Below are 17,944 nucleotides of genomic sequence, written 5' to 3'. Positions count from 1 at the left end.
CCGTATCCTTATTACCATGTCCCGTCCTGAAGAAGACGATCAGACCATGCTTCCTTCCCAGGAGGACGACCGTATGGACGAGGACCTGCCCCAAGATGAGGAAGGAGAGGGCGACAACGTTATACCTCGTCAGTCAGATGATAGTTCGGAGGAGGAGGACGACGACGAGGAAGAGGAAAGGCGCATAAGAGAGGGGTTTATAGTCGACGAGGATGAAGACGAAGAGATTGAAGATGAAGATGACGAAGATGCAAGACGCCATAAAAAGCGTCGCAAAAGACGTAAGAAGCACCACCAGAGGCGTAAGTTGTCGATTTCATTCTGTTTATCTTTCGCTCCTTTACAGGATTCGTCGCAGGGGAAGAAGAGGAAGAAGGCTTGGAGGAGGATGATCTCGAACTTTTGGAAGAAAATACAGGTACCTCCTTCAAAAAGAGCAGACTCACAAGACTGGTTAGGCGTGGAGGATCTGAATCCCCACCAGCGGCGTCATCCTCACGAGGGCGAAGAACTGTCGTGGAATCTTCTGACGATGATTTGGAAGATGGCGGCTTAAGGCAGGATCACGACATTCAGAGGATATGGGAGGACGGAGAACGCGACGACGATGACGATGACGCAGACGGAGATATAGATGATTTCATCGACTACGATGATGACGACGAGGTCGGTATGCCCATGGATGAAAAGGCTCGTGAACGACTACGCAAGCAGAGAAGAAAACAGCAACAGGAAGCACGGCGTAAAGCCCGTGGCGCATTCCCAGAGTTGGCCGGCATTGACGCTAAGTCAGTAAAATGCTCCTTTCTTAATTTTCGCTGATTCTCTTTCAGTGCGTGGGCTGAAATTCACGATGTTTTTGGAGACGGACACGAATATGACTGGGCACTCGCTGGTGAGGATGAACCAGAGTATGAGGACGAAGTCACAAAAGCCGATTTAAACATACACGATGTGCGTGCCTTTTTACCTCCTTTTCTATAATTATACTAACTTATTTTCGCAAGGTCTTCGAACCCTCGCAAATACGCGACTTCCTTTTGACTGAAGATGACAATTTGATCCGCGCGCAAGATACACCAGAGCGTATGCAACTGGCGACATCCTCGCTGTCACAGTCGGCTACCTTGTCACTCCATCAGCCACTTACTGCCGACGATCTCAATGGTGCGGCCGGTTGGGTATCTCAACGTATCTCAACCCTCAAAACTAGCGAATTCTTCCAGCCGGAAGGGAAACATCAACAATACAGCGGACCGCTCATTCTAGCTGTCACTTTTGTTCTGCGGTGTCTGTTTGTCGATGAATATGAAGTTCCTTATATCTGGGCACATAAACGCGACCATCTATTTCACTTTGATGTGAACGATATGGGAACACGGATACAGCTTCTCAACTTAGCAGAACTGTGGAAGGTCTACGTTCTCGGACAAAAGTATCGTTCCCTGGTCGAAAGACGCCAAGCATTGACCGTTTCGTATAACCGACTCCGTGTGCAGGATTCATACTACACAGAAGAGATCCTCCCTGCAATCACCAGTGTGGAGGTTGTAGCGGACGTGACAGAATGGCTTATGATGAAATATAAGGACAAGCGACAAGACGAGAGCTCGTTCCAGTTCCAAGAAGATGAAGATGGAGCCATCAAGAAACACAAAATGCCAAGCCGCGTGTCTGCCTATGAGTTTGCCAAGAAGAGTATCGTCTCGAAGCTAGCAGATGTGAGCCACCATGAAATTATTTGACTGCGTTTACTTACCTTATTCCAGGCGTTTGGGATTAAGTCGCACGAGATAATCCTCAACTTCATGGCCTTGCAACAAATACATTTTGTGGAGGACGACGATTTGCACCCTCTCGTGCGCGCTGAACAGTTTATCGATCCTGACCCAATGAAGGCACAACCGGGAGAGGAGCTGCTCCGACGAGCGCGAATGATCATTGCCACTGAACTCGGAAAAGATCCGCTTTTAAGAAAAGAAATCCGCAAAATTTACGAGAAAGAGGCCTTGGTGTCTGTAGAGCCCACAGAAAGAGGTGTCACAAAGATAAATGAAAGCCACCCTTACTTTGCAAGTATCCCTTATCACGTGTTTATTCTCGATCTATATCTAACCATACGTACCTCTCAAGAACTTCAAATACCTTGCATATAAACCTGTCATTGCCATGCTGGAGTCCTCACAATTTCTCTATATCTTGCGTGCAGAACAGCAACATCTCGTGAATGTCTCCGTCACTCTTCCATCGGACGCCAAATCAGCCTTCGAACTTCGTCTTAACGAGGCGTTTGCATCAAGCAGCTTCAGCGAAACGGCTAAAGCTTGGAACGAGGAGAGGTCACGTATTGTTCAGGAAGCGCTCGAACAACATCTCCTCCCTGCGGCTGTCAAGTGGACTCGGGAATATATCAGAGAGACGGCTGAAGATTTTCTGGCTACGATTTGTAGTGATCGACTTAAGAAGGTGGGTCAGTTGGTGAAGATTTAGGATTTATTGCATGTTATTGACCTCCTCTAAGCGGATTGACTGTGCGCCAATCGCTACGAGACACATGAATTTCGGCGACACTCCGTCCGTGCTCGCGGTTTCCTGGGGCAAGGGTGATCCACAAAAGGATGCTATAACCATCGTTTTTATGGATGACGAAGGTCGAATGCGAGAAACCATCAAGATAGACAATTTGGTGGACGCAGAAACAAGGGACGAATTTATCGATATCATTCGACGGAGGAAACCCGATATCATTGTCATCGGAGGCTTGTCCATGGCAACAACCAAACTTACCCAACGAGTGAAGGAAATCGTCACCGGTAAGTCGCAAGCGGAAGGGGCTCCTGAAAATGGCCCTCTTTTCGATATCCGAGTCCTCTATGTGCCGGATGAACTCGCTCGCATCTACCATCACAGTGAGCGAGGCAAAGAAGAGTTTGGCACTTTGTCACCTAATGCAAGATATTGTGTTGGCCTGGCACGATACGCGCAGAGTCCTCTGATAGAGTATGCTGCACTTGGTTCAGATATCACAGCAATCTCGTTCATTGAGGACGATCAGCACTTGGTAATTACATGTTTGTCTCTCCCCTGAACTTCGTGTTTATGACTAGGACAGGTTCCACACGAAAAGCTTCTCTCTGCACTAGAACGTGCTTTAGTTGACGTCACTAACAAAGTTGGTGTCGATATCAACCGAGTCATCACTGATCGATATTACCGACATCTGCTTCCGTTTGTCTGTGGTCTTGGTCCCAGAAAAGCTCGGGAGCTGGTGAACAAAATTGACAGTTTGGTAAATATTGTCTACCCATGATTCAAGATGTCTACTAAAACCTTCTTCAATCAGGGTGGAAGTATCGCCAACAGAAACCAGTTCATCAGGAGCAGTATCTTGACCACAAAAATATTCCTCAATGTTGCCGGGTTCCTCCGCATCGCGCAAGAGCAAGAGGATCTAAAAGCTAAACATCGACCAGACGATGAACAAGCTCCCGATCCCTTAGACAATACTCGAATCCACTCAGAAGATTACGAGCTGGCTCGCAAGATGGCTACCGACGCTCTCGAATTGGATGAAGAAGATATCCATGGCGAACATCCGTCTCATGTTGTTACTCTTCTCATGCAAGACGATGAAAGCGAGAAAAAACTTTCGGAACTCAACTTGGATGAATTTGCGATCAGTCTTTATGAAACTAATCAAGAGCAAAAACGCCATACTCTCAACGTCATCCGGGAGGAATTGTTGAGACCTTTTGCGGAGCAACGGGAGCCATTCCCACCTGTCACCCCATGGGACGTGTTGACAATGCTGAGCGGCGAAACACCTAAAACCCTGCGAGTAGGACTTATCACTTCCGTTCTTGTCTATCGGATTCGGGGAGGCATTGCGTCTGTCCGACTTGACTCTGGTATTGAAGGATTCATTAACAGCGAATATCTGGTCGACGAAAACGATCAACCTGTACCTAAAGGCACCAGTATACAAGGTGTCATCATTGATGTCAAGCTCGACTTGGACGGTGATTTCTTCACCGTCGAATTATCCACACGTCGTAGTGATCTTGCTGAAGGCGATGCCCAATTCCGCAAGGTGACCCATGATACGAATTGGGATTTCATACGCCACCAAAAGGACGACGAAATACGCGACCGCAAGAAGAGGGCAGAGGTTGATAAGAAGCGTCGCGTCATCAAGCATCCTAACTTTCACAACTTCAATACTGCGCAAGCTGAGTCGTATCTGGATAACCAACAGCGGGGTGACATCGTGATTAGGCCATCTTCGAAAGGCTACGATCATTTGGCGGTTACTTGGAAGGTTGACGATGGGCTATTCCAGCATATCGGTTTGCTTTAACCATCATGTTCCTTGGGCATCTGGACTGATTGCACTTTAGACGTTACCGAAATCAACGCTGATCCCACCGGTCAAACTACGGGCGGTCAACTGGTTGTGGACAACAGTCACACGTACGCTGATCTGGACGAGCTGATCGTCAACCATGTCCAAGCTATGGCTCGGCGCGTCGAAGAACTAATGACACATGATCGCTTCAAGGCTGGCTCTGAAGATGAACTACGTTTGTGAAGGTTTCCTAATTCATATATGCATACCTTGACCCCTCTTTGGCTACAGACCTTTTCTTAAAAAACCAGCTTGCTGCCAACCCAGCGAAGAGCATGTACGGGTTCACACTGAATCGCAAGAGACCAGGTCACTTCAACCTTTGCTTCCTTGCCAATAAACAGTCTTCGGTTCAAACATGGGTATGAATGGCATTGTGAACTATGACCCTCACAGCTTAACATTCGCTATAGCCTGTACGTGTTGCTCCTGAGGCATATTACCTCTTTGAAGCTGCTGCTGTTGGTGTGCAGGAACTGTGTGACGCCTTCAAAGTTCGGTAAGAGTCTGGTCGCTCTATTATCTGCTTTGTCTTACCGAGAACCTTCTAGACACTTGCACGAGTCTCAGAACCTAGCAAATGCTGCAGCTGGAGGGAAAACACCTTACGGTGGTCGGACTCCGGGACGACCGAGTGGCTTCGCTACACCGGGCCGAACATCCGTCAGACCCGTGGGAAGGACACCAAACCCTTACGGTGGTGCTACCCCAGCACCCAACTATGGGACGACTCCGTCAAACTATGCATCAACCCCCCATGGCCAAACCCCACACGGTCAAACACCATACGGGTATGGTACACCAGCACATCGCCCTCAGAATCAGGGCTACCCGCCGCCCCCACCCCCGCCGTCTAATTTACCTCATGGAATGAACGCTGCTCGTGCAGCTATGATTCAACAGTCGTCAGCATGGGGTAATCGAGGTTCCGGTTGGTCGTAGTACATAGTTTATCTGTTCTGCTGATTTATTTTCTACGTACTCATCTGCACCCTATTTTACTGTTTTCTTTAAACTCTATAACCGCAATGATATCATTTCTTCACACCGTGACATCAAACGCGCAGCACTCCCATCTTGCACTCTGACCACCATCATGACCGAGTCATTCGAGATGAAAGATTTATACTCTCAAGACTCTCAAGGCCCAAACGATTCAGATTCTAACGAGACTACATTTACAGTTGATGGCACCCTGTCGCTATGGTCGTGGACAACCGCGATTTTGTTAGTTTCGTACTGAAACTAAATAATATTCACCAGAAGAACTCATACTATTCTCTCAGAATCACTACTTTGGCCGCTGTATTCACATTATTTCCTCAACTTCAACTTTTCCTCTCTCAAACTGTGCCAGCTTCATCTACCGAATATCGAACGAGTCTTACGCCTCTAGAGTCATTTCTCTCGACACATTTTGGTTTATGGCTAATGGCATTGGCAGCTTCCCTCGTTTTGAATGTACGCCCTGTACTCGCCAACTCAAAATACTCTTGGTCTGACGCTACTGCATACCGTTCCAGATTCCTATGGCATCTCCACCTGTAGCCCGGCGTGTCACGAACCCTGAGCACCCTGTACTGATGCCATTCACAATTACCGCCCTTTTTGGCGCTTTCTTGTCCTACAACACCCGTTCTGTTGGTTCGCTCGCCTCAGTCTACTTCTTTGTTACAGGTGTTTCTGGAATATGGGGATTATGGGCGGTATGTGTGTCGTTTCGTGGAATCTGACTTTTGCCTAATTGGAACATCGTAATACAGCTCGTCTTTGGAGGGGCTCCTTATCTTTCCAAGAAGACCGGCGCAGACAAACGTACATCCGCTTTCATCTTTGGCAACAAATCTGCAACATCTCAACAAAAGAAGAGACAGAGAGAGGGTCAAAAGAAACCCTGAAATGTCGTGGCAATATTGTGAGCTGGGTTAATGTATGAGTACTTAATTCGTCAGTACGAGTACGGATTAATGTATGTTAGGTAATTCGTCAGGGTTTTCACGATTCATATATCGTACAGAGGCGGGCTAGCCCTTTTCCAACACCCTCGGAAACCTTCCTTCTGGCATCGCTCACTTTCTTCGCAACGTTCACGATAAAATCGTGGTCGATCTGTGACAGAGTAAGAACAATGGTTCATCGAGAATTCAGCCGAAGATCTTACCTGACCACCACCAAGAGAGCTATTGTCAATGAGTGTTTTACGATTTTCCTGAGTGCTCTCTGTTGCACTTCGCGCTACCATATCAGATGACAGCTCTTTAGCCACATACAATGCCACGGTTCTGATAGGTTTGAGTTTGGACACCAGCTTTTATGCCATTTACTTCACGTTCGAAAGCAGCAGGATGTAACACTCACTCCGCCAAGTTTGTTGATCTTCACCACTGACTGGGTCTTGAAGCGCAACGTCATAGAGGCGAAGAGCAACAAGGCATCCTGAATTGTTGCTAGTATACTCAGAGCTTCGATGAGTGATCCGGATTCCTTGACCACGTCAAACTGCCTTTTCTGCTCATCGAAGAAAGCGACGAGTGACTCAGGAGCGTCTACTACAGCAGGTGGCTCTTCGTCCTTCTTGGTTGAGTTGCCGTTCTGAGGAGGAATATCAACTCCCTTGAGTGGGAAACCAGTTTTCTTCTCAGTGAGCTTGGCAGCTTCTGCGAGAACGACGGAGGGTGGAGGTCTGGCATAGTCATGGTATGGCTCGAGCCAATCAGTCAGAGCATCTGCATACTGAACAAAGGCCACTTCAATCGGGGTGAGCTATGACCGTTATCAGCTTTTCCAACAAAATGACATAAGGTCCATGGACGTGCCTCGTTCAACTCATCTTCACATCTAGATTTAATACGGTCCTTCAGCGGCACCTGTCTGTCTAACTCGGGAGACTGTTTTGGCCGATCCCCAACCAACAGCTTTTCCTCGACGGTATCATCAAGGTCACTGGCTTGAGTAAAGGCCTTGATGTATAGCTTCAAGAAGGACGAGAGCCAACCTTTCTGTGGTATGAGTCAGAAACTCAGTGCCTAAAAAGAGCCGGTCACACCTACGCCTTCCGATTTACCGAACAAGAGCGTCTGGTCATTGAACGAGTCAATAACTCGAGGTTGATAGTTGACTAGAATCTCAAAGTCCCGGTTGTCGTGGTGTTCTACCATATTTCGTCAGAAGAGATAGTGGTTTCAGAGGAAGATATTGTTACCGCGATCAAAGATGAACTTCAACTCAATGAGTTCCATGTCGACCATATCGGAACTGATGAGCTCATGAGCCATCCTCATGCGGAGGTGTTCCATCTTGATGATATCTCGCTGCAACGAGTTGTCGAGACGATCCTCGAAGGTAATGAACTCCGGAATCTGAAAAGATTTCAGGACGATCCCACACCAGTAGAGATAGATGAAGTACCTGAGAATACTTCTCTGTGTTGAACGCTCTGATAACAAAGTCGCCTGTCTTGGGAAAGATATGAGACGAGGAAAAAAGAATGTCGAAGCGATGAAACCCTACTTCATGGGTGTTGGTCAAGTATATCTGGCTTGCTTCGATACACTCTGTCGACAAGGTGAGGTCGCCAATTCCAGCGAGGGAGAAAACCGATGAGTGTGACAATATAAAGTGCGAAAGTGTGTCATTTTGGACTTGTTTCACTCGCATTTGCCGGTAGTGCTCCAAAGCTAACGACGGTGCGGCTGTGAAGGCAATCAGCATAAGTGATGGGTTTGAGACGCTCTGAAACTCACCTAACAGACGGTATATACGTATTAACATGAGACGCATCTGGAAGGATTGTTTACTCCTGGTCAAACCTAGCTCGAGGATGACTGCAGCATCAAATAAATACTGCTCCCTTTCCGTCAGTTTCCACAAATTGACGTAGGTGTTTGCGGAAAGGATCGCCAGATCGTCTGCAGGCTGAAGCTCAGTTGTGGGCAGTTCTTGGCCTAATGGAAGGGCGTCTAAGTATTGTTTGGTGTATAGTTTGGCACGAGAAAGTTCCTCGTCTGGCGTGATTTGAGTGATTTGAAGATTATGCCGTATTAGCTTTTGGGCATTGATATACCGTCGTAAGTCAGCAATCGTCGTCTGTTGACTCGTAAGTGTAAGCACCCTTTCTGTACAACAAGTTGCCTACATATGCACCAGGTATGACTTCTAAGTGGTGGGTCCATTGTGACAATTCGTCAGGTGGAAGCGTTATATAAGGTCTTATGTCTTCATAGCAGCAATTCTTATCACCAAATGTATCAAAATACTTGCACAACAAATTGACCAGTCGAAAAGAATCTAGAGAAACCTTTAAATGACTTGGTTGCGGATCAGGATGGAAGACAAACCTTGCGATAACTTGTGTGTTCGAGCGCGGTACTCCAGTTCCAACAGAGCGAGTGAACCAGCACGCTCCTTTTTACCATCTACTTTTGCAATGCCAGAAAAGAATTCCTCTGTCCTACGAATATGTTGGGAACACTCTGCCTTTGAATTCTCATCCGAGATCACAGACACGTATGAAAAGGTCGCGTCGATTACCGAGAGGAATTCTAGCCAATTTCGGTCACTGAGAAGCAGATTAGGGAACGTAGAACAGATATACCGTGTCAACGCACCTTTTCTCCCGAATGAAACTTTCCGCTCGCTCCCCTTCCTGTTTTAACAATCCCCAAGACTTCATAATATTCCTTCTAATTTCATTACAGGATAGATTCGTTGCACAATAAGCACGACCAATATCGCTGTCGAGGAGAGTTCCTGCCTCATCGAATAATTTTAATTCGCGGAGAATTGTAAGGTGGAGGTAGAATCGGTCGGAGCTAAGTGAAGAGGGTCGTGGTGAGGAGGTGATGAGTCGATGGGCAAGCTTATAGAGGAGATTTTTCATGTCGGGTCGCGTGCTGGGGTCATTTGCCTGATGCGTCGCATGAGGAAGTGTTCATCGAAAGAACATAACAACTTACTTGGAGAACGGCACTGATTATACTCCAATACAAATATTTGTCTTCTTGAAACTGCTTATGCATCCTTGTAGCAATCTAGACGTGGGTGAGCATGCGTATTGTGAATGCCAAAGGTATGGTTACCTGTTGGGCCGATTTCCAGTGACCGGCACGGACATTCGCAAAAAAAGTTTGTGCACCTAGCTCTTCATTGCCTGGTTGTTGTTTGTAGGCCTCCTCGAACATTGCGACCATGTCATTATCTTCCGCGTGAAACAGCCAATGAGTAAGATTGAAAGATGGCATCTAAACGAAACTCACGACGTCCCAAGCCTCGAAGCACATGCATCATTGCTGTCAGAGTAGAGTCCTCGGTCGGTTTGGAAGTAAGAACTTCATCGCAGAGGACGAGAGATTCCTCGACTTTTTGTGACCGAACTAGGGCTAGAGCTTTGAGTGCCTTGGATGGATTGAGTCAGAGCACTCCTAGTGTTCGGTCCAGTTGAAATCACCTTCACAAGGTCATTTTTGGGATACTTCTTCAGAAGTTTGTTGCAGGCGACAATGGCTGATTTATTTGAACCGGTGTCTAGTGCATCTAGTAGTTCTTTGTCAGGTAATGATCATACTTCGAAAATGATGGGTAGACCATAGACAGGACGGATTTGGCGGTCAAAGGCACTGGACATTCAAATAGCAAGCTTGAAAGTGAGAGGGGGAGGTAGAAGGTATACGGGAGGTACACGAGCTTTATATATGTAAGTACCTCGGGACGTTGGTTTTTTTAAATAAATGCTTTTTCTTCCGACTTACTCACGCTTCCCCGTCACTGTCAACTTCTATGAAGCTTCCTCCAATACTACTTTCTCGGTAGGTTCAGCTAACTCGTAACCAACATTCAGATGCTTACAACAGTTCAGCGCTACCGATCCCATTCTTGGGCTCTTCTCTGGTGTCCTGGCCTATCACCTTTATGAAACACATCCTCGAACCGCTCTTCCACACGATCAAACACTTCAGGAATTGATCAAATGGAAATATGCTCAATACGAGCAGAATAAGTCGCTTGAAGATAATCTGTAGCGTAGGAATATGTGTGTGCTCCGCCAGCATGCGTATATCTACTGCTTTATCTGACGCCTGCTCCCACTATGCACCTTTAGGAATGCAGTGAGACCAGCCCAGGATAGATTAATTGTTTCCAGTATTACCTTTCTCGAGGAGCTCCTGAACCGTGCGCATGACACCAGTAAAGGTCTCTTTCTCAGTTTCCGTTGGGCTTGATGTATCATCGTTTGTCTTCGATTTTTGCAATGCGATCCCGACTATGATCGTTTTCCTTGCCTGAGAAGTGGGGTCTTCTGGCGCCATATTCCAAATGAGTGAAGCGATCTGGGAGGCATATAGATTGTGTAGCGTGTGTCTGTATTCCGAAGGAGCATGTCCCAACAAACTTGTGAGGTGTGTTGCTGCCGGAATGGGAGGAAGTTGCCTTGTATTAGATTCTAAGGGATCCGCAGTCGCTGCAGGAAGGAGAGGAGTTGTAGGTGGTAGAGTAACTTGTATCTTGGTGGATGAGAGAAGCGATGCGGTAATATTCTCAGTCACCTACCAGGTTTCCCACTTTCCCTACTTGTGATACTAGAACCAGTACGCTGTCCTTGAATGTTTGTATTGAAACCCCTGTCGGGACATCATTAAGGTCTATGGTGATGGAAGAGGTCGACATCGATGGAATCCTGCAAGATCGCGTGATCTGGATACGATGGAATAGCTGATTTAGTGGCAATACATACACGGGCGTTTTCCACCTGTTACTTGGACTAAAATATCGCTCACTACCAGTTGATAACGAATGCAGCATATTGAAAGGAAGTCTACGCAAACCTAAAGTGTGTTATTCCGGGTGTATGCACAAAATACAACTAGGCTTTGAGGGCAACAGTGGCGTAGGCAGAACGATCCTGAATGGTAACCCGCTTGACTAATACGGTATTGGGCGAAGAACCTAAAGGAGATGGAAAGTTGAGTCTATGGAATATCAAGAGACTCGCAGAGGAACAAAAGGCTAGTACATCGGTCCCAGCCACCGCGAGGAACTTTGTTGAAATATAAATCAGCGAGGCGATCACGGATGGAAAACCGATAAAACATGCCAACTCGTTTTTGGAGAGTCTCTCTGAAAACTGGTGAAATATATCCTTTTGTGTCTCGCTGCATTGGGGGTCATGGTTCACTATGGCACACGGACCACCGGTTCGGAGAGTATTGAGGACCTCGAGGGCACTTTCCTTGTCGTAGAATTTGCCTGGAGGACTATTGGAGTGAATTGGCACCACGAGGTGGGGTCCAGCAGGGCTTGGGGTGGTTGGCGTTATAAAGGACACCGGTAGAGAAATCGTAACGTCCAGGTTCAAAATGAATGTTGGCGACCGTCTGCGGTATGGGTGAGATAGGTGGCCGAGTGAGATAGGTGGCCGAAGAAACGAACATTAAGACCTACAAATCACCTCCTGTGTCATGAACGGTTGGCTGAGGTTGGTACGATCCACTTGCCCTACGATGGTCTACTGTGAGTGTTTTGCCGAGTACTCAGTGACAGAGACACCCACAATGGGCCAAATATTGTAGACTTCTTCCAGGCTGCGCTTATGGCATTACCGATAGATTGTGACGCAGTCGTTAACTTGGAAGGGAAGAGCTTTCCTTTGGCTAGAGCAGGACTTATGGGAAACAAGAGTTCAGTCATAGGTATGAGAAGATCTGCTAAGGCATTTACCTCTGTTGGAATATGGATTCTGACCCACCAATGGCTGTATGGCTCTCCGTAACATCTTCCTCGTAATCTTCCAGATCTTCGGCATTCCCTTCCTGTCCAGCCAACTGCAAAAGTTCTCCAGATCTAGAGGCAGTGACGGGCTCGTCGGGAGATTCCAAAACGGGCGTATGATGGGAAGATGAAGTCGCAGAAGGGTCGCCTCCAGGCGGTCGATTACGTCCCTGTGCTTCATTGTGTACGGATTGTTTTCCTTTGAGTGAGCTGAACTTTCCTTTCTGTGCGGTGAACAGGGTGCTCCTCTGGCTTTTCGTTCTAAGGGAGTCGAATTGATGCCGTTGCTGTGATTGCGGGGAAGGACTACTATGAGGTCCTCCACTTGACAGACCCGCGAACAAGCGGGCCTTGGTAGAAATGGCGCCTTCCATGTTTATATCACCGTCTATCATCTTGACTAGAGGATTAGCGGCACGAATACGATGAGCCGGTACTCTGGATGCGTTGGACGGCTGCGTCTGATGATCTGGCATATCTGGAAAGGCACTCTGTTCTGCTGATTGGGTGCACTCTGCGGATGGAGTCAGGTTCTTGCCATTTCTGTATCGCGGAGGCTTTTCGTCAGAGGACGTGAGCTTTTCTTCCGAATTTGAGTCATTTTCGGATAAAGACACCCTTCCCTCCTCAACATCTTGCGAAAGGCGTGACTGTGATTCGAGTGGGGATTGTTCACGACGAGCTTTACGTGAATTTCTCGATGTCGGGATAGATGTAGTTGGCAATTCCGTTTCCACAGGCTCAACTGAATTGCGCTTGCGCTTTCCGGATCGCGTAGGGGGCAGGTCATGTTTATCAGTCTCGTTCGACTTCCTTGAAGGTTTACGTGTTGAAGGGAGTTGTTTATTCAAGCGTCCACGTTCATTCCACGCACATTTCCGGCTCTCAAATGGAGACAACTCTTCTCCTTCTTTGAAAAGTTTCAAGTTCTCCACGCTCCGCCCCCCTGTGTCGACTTTCTTCCAAAAAGCTTCAATGAAATGTTCAGAACCATTGAATGATTCGGTTGGCTCCCAACTAAAATTCGCGCGGTCAGTCTCAAATAAAACTGTGGCTAATGTAGACTCACGTATTATCTTCCGGGTTCTCGTATCCTTTCCACTATGAACGAAACAGTTGATACTATTATATCGCGAAAACCACGGTCTTAACCTAACCTTCACATTGTATTTCTGAAGATTTGAAGCTGCCGATCCAAGTTTATTCAATTCGATCAGGAACTCACCCAGACAAGATGTTTACTCCTCGGTGTTTTCTTGACGACACGGGCACAAAGGATTGTTTCTAGGACATTATAAAATTAATGAAACATCAAATAGTCATGAAACGGCTAATCGAAGAACTGACCAACTTCATATTCATGCGTATGCATCCAAGGATCATCAACGAAGAGAAGAGCAAGAAGTTATGAACGGATGGTTGGATGTTAACCTCAGAGTCATAGTCAGCAACCTTCCAAAATTGGTTCCAACTCACACAATGAATTTAAGGTGGCGGCACATGAAAGAATAGTTCTTTCATATGTATGAAAGACGATATGATATGATTATTGTATTTAGAAGTGCCCCCTGTCATTGACGTCGCCGCCTTTTAACCCTCTCAGCTACACTCGACTGAGTTTCGCTAACAGTATGCGACGAAACAAATATTTCAGTCTGACTTTGGTGGGCTACGTCTTCTAAAGGAAAGGGAGAATCATGAACCGTCGAAGTTTGAATCTCCCGGACAATTCGTGGGCGTTTTTTGAGTAAGGTTTGGGGTGATGGTGTTGAGGAGACGCCGTAGGAAGAGAACGACTTCAAATCAGACGTGAAGAGGACCTGAACAATAAAATTAAGGTTTAAGTAAGTCCATGAAGCAAAAATAACCTGCTTACTGAATGAGCCCAACCTGCGTATTGACCCCAGACATTGACTAGCCTCGTGTTGATTTCTTGGTACAACTTCGGAGACATAGTTGACCTCCCTGGAGACGATTTGACCCCATAATATTTCACCGCGATCTGGTGAACATGGGTATCACAGGGTATAACTTCTTTCTACCAAAAAAGGAACCTATCAGAGGGAAGATACTGGAAAGGAGGTAAGAGGACACACCTTGTCGAGACTCATTAGTAGTATACAGTCTGCAACTTTGCGGCCCACTCCCATGAACTTCAAGAGCTCGTTGCGAGCGTGTTCGGTCGAGGATTGACGTAGATTCAGAAGCCATTCTTCTGAACCATCACCATGGATATCAACGAGCATGTGCGCCGTCTTTTGAATGAACTCAGCACGGTACCCAAAACCAAGAGATCGAAGTTTAGATGTGACTTCAGGTTGCCCCAGAGCAGCTGGAGAGGGAAATGGATGATACTGGGTCAGGGTTGTGGACCCCGGATCGGTAAGAGCTAGAATAGGTGGCGAGAATTCTTTGCAGAGATTCTGAACCATTTTGCTTATCCGCGATATGTTATTATTGGAGGAACATATGAACCTGGAACAAAGATGGGCATTATGGTGCGCACGTTATGAATGTAACAACGCACGATATTAAATTCTCCCAGGGATCCTGCCTTAACATTCGAATGCCACTGAAACGTTCCTTGATATTCCTAAAAACCGGGTCCTTGAGACTCCATTCGTCGTAAAGTTTTAGCAGGTCAACATCCAGCTACAAAAAAAAAGTGGGAAATGGAGAAAACCCTCCTAGTTAAATCGCGACATACCTGAAAGTAATCCCTTAACCAGACAAGGGTCTCGTTATCTTTTGTTGAAAGTTGTCCCTCGGTCGGTTGAGGGTCGGGAAATAATGCACGATAGAAGAGATGATTTGCTGTTTGTCGCAGGCAAACGACGCGATCGTGCAGACACAGACGGTATTCTGAAAGCTCCTCAAAACAGTGCCATCGAAAAGACTGACCACATTTAAGGACGGCAGGAAGAGAAAGCTGGAGGATCGAAAGAGGCAACGCCTTGAATCCGTGTGGAATTGTGGTCGATGTAGTGACAATTGTCATCGTCGTCCACGTCCAGGGCAGCGAATGGTACGGGCGGGCCGGTTACTAGACCTGTAACGTACCATGACCACGAACAATGGCCACCAGTGATGATTCCTTCCTCCCTCGCATCCAGTCGGTGTTCTACGCAGGATTCGATGTCGTTACCGGTCCAAAGATTGTTTATCAAGTTCCCGAAGGTTTAATCGCTTTACCACATCATGAGCCTGCAACTCCCTTCTCTAATCCTTCATCTCCGAACCTTATTGGAGATCAACTTCCGCTGTCATCTCATGGAATTGTGTCCCCAATTGAATATCGTTCAGGCTCCCGTCTATTTCACTCGCCGAGCAAGCGAAGCCAATACACTCTTTTCAATTTCGAGGAAATATCGAAGTTCGTGATCCCTCCCCCAGCTCTTTGCGGAAGACTTGTCATCTGTTCCACCAAGCGCCATCGTATCATTGGTTTTCCGGTTCTCCTTGAAGGAGAGAAATATCAACAGAATTACCGCAATTTCTTCAGATTCAACCTATGCTTCGTCTTTGAACGGGTTGCAGACCTCAGTTGCTACGAACCAATTGTCAGAAAGATTAGTCGGGTGCTTACAAGTTGTGAGGTGCGCACATTCACACTACTTTAGGAAACGACTGAATGGTCCCTGAACCCGATTAGGAGGAATCCAGCTTTCTTTCATCTCCGGAGGCTTCTCAGGCCATGCACGCTGTCTTGGAGCAACTATACGAGGATCTCAACTCGTATTCTGAAACCTCTATACCAATAGACCAGTTTAACTCAATCGAATTGAAAATCTTTCCGTTCTATCCAAATCCGCCCCCGGTTCACGATTGGATGGTTCCCCTCGCGCTTATTAACCTTACAAAGCGTATAGAAGACAACTGGGATTTGACTATGGCCAAAGTATGTTTCTGTTGTTTCTGTCCCTCGTTCATCTCAGTAGGAATCCCTAAGGTTTGTCGGCATATAAACGGTATCAACCACGTTAGTCGAATTGCGTATCTTGCGGACTGCGACATAAAGTTGACCCGTTCTGCTATTTCTCACCTGCTGTATGGTTCTCCATCTCTGCCGCTATGGGAATGTTTCTTATTACCCTCTACTAGATACTACCAAGTCATAATGACGATTGATATTTTTCAGTACTCTAATACGTACACGCTTTCTCGAAGTGTACAGTGGCTGGCTCATGAAGCCCATGTTAGAGAAGAATGTGGTCCTTATTGCACGAAACCGGGTGAGAATGCGGGCTATTATCTACTTGACAATGCTCATTAAAACCTCACGTCGTGAAGGATCTCCAATTCCAGAATGGCCAACGTTGCTGCACCTGTATTCTCGTATGAAACCTGGAAAGACAATTCTGGAATGGATGCAGGCCCACGCTGTTAATGAATTTGGAATTGACGTGCGCCGGTTCACTAGTTTTGGCGTGATCAAAGGTTTCTTGCGCAGGATACATAGGTGGCCCGTTCTTCTGCAGGCGAACGCCTCTCCTAACTCACCGAACATGGCTGCCCCCATTCGAAAGCGAATCCAGTCCTTTACAAGGTTGCAGTCTCAGTCAGGCGTTCGCAACCCGACCAGCTCAGCCAGTAGTCCATCCAATCGACAAACAGCATTTCGTGGAAGATCTCAACACGCAGAAATGACTCACACTACGTTGTCCGTAAACAATGAAGCATCTAGCCCACCTCCTACGTCGGTGGACACCCAAAGTACACTATCTCCCAAGTTGTTGCAGGACCATGTTACGAACGCTGCTCAACCTCGAACCCGACGGTCAAGCGCTGCTGAACGAATACTGGAACATCTACGAAGCCGCGATCAGAATGTGGTACCCAATATTTCACGTTCTCTGCGGGTTTATCCTCCTGCAGATGATAGCCACTCATCCTCCTCGGCTACTCCCAGCACAAGACATGCCACACCCCAGGATAGGTTGTATATAGACTCTGTTGCAGCGGGAACAAAGGTCTCTGTTGTGTCAATCGCTGCTGTCAAGGACTCCGACGCACGAAGTCAGTCCCTCTTGCTTCACTCAGCACCGCCAAATCAGAATGATAGTCCGACCACGAAGGCATCCCTTGTCCCTCCCCGACCACGATTATCGAGGTCGCCTTCCGCTCCCGTAGTGCGTACCATTAACGGTGTTCTTACGAACAACTCTATAAGCGCTCCACCCTCCTCTCCGTATCCACCAGAGTTGCTGGAACTGCTTGACGGCGAGCATCATACCGACGAACTGGCCGTACGGTTTCAGGCAGGCTGGCCCCTCCTGGAGCAATGGTTGGTGAATATAGGAGGCGGAGAAGGAAATGGTGACTTTGGCCGGGTATGCATAATCTATCAATAGCTGGTCAATGGTCCTCGAATACTTATGATGAGTACGCTGGTTCTCTTTCTGAGATCGATGATGCTATTACATTATTTAAATGTACAGCACAGTATATACTTCTGATGTGAAGTGCGGCAACTTAAGCCCACTCATGGTCTTTCGGGTTTCAGTGGCTGGTGCAAGTTGGTTTCTGTCGTTAATAATGCAATTTGAAGATTCAGGTACTTATTATTTTGACAGACCTGCACTGGATCATGCAGGCACTGGCCATGGGTGAAAGTCGACAATGTTCGTTTGCTTTGACCAAGAGTCTCCGTCCAACGTCGTCTTTCATGGTCTGAGCTATATACGAGGGAGCTGTAGCTTGGGCTGAGGGCAAGCATTAGCTTGGCCAGGAACGCGGGAAGATCACGCTGCTGGGTGGGCGGGATCTTCCGACGAT

At 47.1% G+C, this 17,944-nt stretch overlaps 8 protein-coding genes across 8 annotated transcripts; 4 read left to right on the top strand and 4 right to left on the bottom strand.

Annotated features, from left to right (window-relative positions):
• Positions 1-16: 16 nt before the first annotated feature.
• Positions 17-2,156, top strand: E1B28_008922 (uncharacterized protein; the record flags this gene model as incomplete). Its single annotated transcript, XM_043153759.1, has 5 exons — positions 17-302; positions 359-788; positions 834-954; positions 1,008-1,721; positions 1,770-2,156. The coding sequence occupies 5 exons, from the start codon at positions 17-19 to the stop codon at positions 2,154-2,156; spliced, it is 1,938 nt and encodes a 645-aa protein (XP_043009044.1).
• Positions 2,157-2,169: 13 nt separating this feature from the next.
• E1B28_008921 (uncharacterized protein) lies at positions 2,170-5,347 on the top strand (the record flags this gene model as incomplete). Its single annotated transcript, XM_043153758.1, has 8 exons — positions 2,170-2,466; positions 2,522-3,061; positions 3,113-3,289; positions 3,344-4,346; positions 4,398-4,580; positions 4,637-4,767; positions 4,819-4,904; positions 4,957-5,347. 8 exons carry the CDS (start codon positions 2,170-2,172, stop codon positions 5,345-5,347), a joined length of 2,808 nt encoding a protein of 935 aa, XP_043009043.1.
• Positions 5,348-5,501: 154 nt separating this feature from the next.
• On the top strand, positions 5,502-6,303 carry E1B28_008920 (uncharacterized protein; the record flags this gene model as incomplete). The annotated part of the gene is made up of 4 exons (XM_043153757.1): positions 5,502-5,632; positions 5,692-5,866; positions 5,929-6,111; positions 6,169-6,303. The coding sequence occupies 4 exons, from the start codon at positions 5,502-5,504 to the stop codon at positions 6,301-6,303; spliced, it is 624 nt and encodes a 207-aa protein (XP_043009042.1).
• Positions 6,304-6,379: 76 nt separating this feature from the next.
• Positions 6,380-10,078, bottom strand: E1B28_008919 (uncharacterized protein). The gene is made up of 17 exons (XM_043153756.1): positions 9,989-10,078; positions 9,852-9,937; positions 9,661-9,799; positions 9,484-9,602; positions 9,361-9,435; positions 9,013-9,311; positions 8,743-8,963; positions 8,541-8,692; positions 8,149-8,491; positions 7,916-8,097; positions 7,814-7,861; positions 7,608-7,764; positions 7,456-7,556; positions 7,222-7,404; positions 6,764-7,168; positions 6,567-6,713; positions 6,380-6,514 (listed from the first exon to the last, which is right to left on the bottom strand). Exons 1-17 carry the CDS (start codon positions 10,026-10,028, stop codon positions 6,401-6,403), a joined length of 2,811 nt encoding a protein of 936 aa, XP_043009041.1. The 5' UTR covers positions 10,029-10,078; the 3' UTR covers positions 6,380-6,400.
• Positions 10,079-10,488: 410 nt separating this feature from the next.
• Positions 10,489-11,068, bottom strand: E1B28_008918 (uncharacterized protein; the record flags this gene model as incomplete). Its single annotated transcript, XM_043153755.1, has 3 exons — positions 10,489-10,496; positions 10,551-10,905; positions 10,952-11,068. 3 exons carry the CDS (start codon positions 11,066-11,068, stop codon positions 10,489-10,491), a joined length of 480 nt encoding a protein of 159 aa, XP_043009040.1.
• Positions 11,069-11,264: 196 nt separating this feature from the next.
• Positions 11,265-13,541, bottom strand: E1B28_008917 (uncharacterized protein; the record flags this gene model as incomplete). The annotated part of the gene is made up of 8 exons (XM_043153754.1): positions 11,265-11,775; positions 11,843-11,896; positions 11,952-12,062; positions 12,119-13,186; positions 13,239-13,270; positions 13,327-13,341; positions 13,395-13,453; positions 13,517-13,541. The coding sequence occupies 8 exons, from the start codon at positions 13,539-13,541 to the stop codon at positions 11,265-11,267; spliced, it is 1,875 nt and encodes a 624-aa protein (XP_043009039.1).
• Positions 13,542-13,740: 199 nt separating this feature from the next.
• On the bottom strand, positions 13,741-15,167 carry E1B28_008916 (uncharacterized protein; the record flags this gene model as incomplete). The annotated part of the gene is made up of 5 exons (XM_043153753.1): positions 13,741-13,989; positions 14,046-14,207; positions 14,266-14,644; positions 14,697-14,821; positions 14,877-15,167. The coding sequence occupies 5 exons, from the start codon at positions 15,165-15,167 to the stop codon at positions 13,741-13,743; spliced, it is 1,206 nt and encodes a 401-aa protein (XP_043009038.1).
• Positions 15,168-15,213: 46 nt separating this feature from the next.
• Positions 15,214-17,916, top strand: E1B28_008915 (uncharacterized protein). The gene is made up of 5 exons (XM_043153752.1): positions 15,214-15,765; positions 15,822-16,067; positions 16,119-16,216; positions 16,271-16,401; positions 16,460-17,916. The coding sequence occupies exons 1-5, from the start codon at positions 15,244-15,246 to the stop codon at positions 17,518-17,520; spliced, it is 2,058 nt and encodes a 685-aa protein (XP_043009037.1). The 5' UTR covers positions 15,214-15,243; the 3' UTR covers positions 17,521-17,916.
• Positions 17,917-17,944: the final 28 nt, after the last annotated feature.

This window comes from Marasmius oreades, chromosome 5 (assembly GCF_018924745.1).
Source record: "Marasmius oreades isolate 03SP1 chromosome 5, whole genome shotgun sequence".
Lineage (NCBI taxonomy): Eukaryota > Fungi > Basidiomycota > Agaricomycetes > Agaricales > Marasmiaceae > Marasmius > Marasmius oreades.
This window is presented reverse-complemented; position numbering and strand designations above follow the sequence as displayed.

What these genes read in the sequence shown, in the direction of transcription:
- E1B28_008919 (XM_043153756.1), bottom strand. Translation starts at nt 10,028, where the DNA reads ATGTCCAGTGCCTTTGACCGCCAAATCCGTCCTGTCTATG. An exon ending in CCAAATCCGTCCTGTCTATG is followed by an intron (nt 9,938 to 9,988) that starts GTCTACCCATCA and finishes AAGAACTACTAG; the next exon opens with ATGCACTAGACACCGGTTCA. An exon ending in CCAAAAATGACCTTGTGAAG is followed by an intron (nt 9,800 to 9,851) that starts GTGATTTCAACT and finishes AATCCATCCAAG; the next exon opens with GCACTCAAAGCTCTAGCCCT.
- E1B28_008915 (XM_043153752.1), top strand. Translation starts at nt 15,244, where the DNA reads ATGGCCACCAGTGATGATTCCTTCCTCCCTCGCATCCAGTCGGTGTTC. An exon ending in GGGTGCTTACAAGTTGTGAG is followed by an intron (nt 15,766 to 15,821) that starts GTGCGCACATTC and finishes GAACCCGATTAG; the next exon opens with GAGGAATCCAGCTTTCTTTC. An exon ending in TCCTTATTGCACGAAACCGG is followed by an intron (nt 16,402 to 16,459) that starts GTGAGAATGCGG and finishes CACGTCGTGAAG; the next exon opens with GATCTCCAATTCCAGAATGG.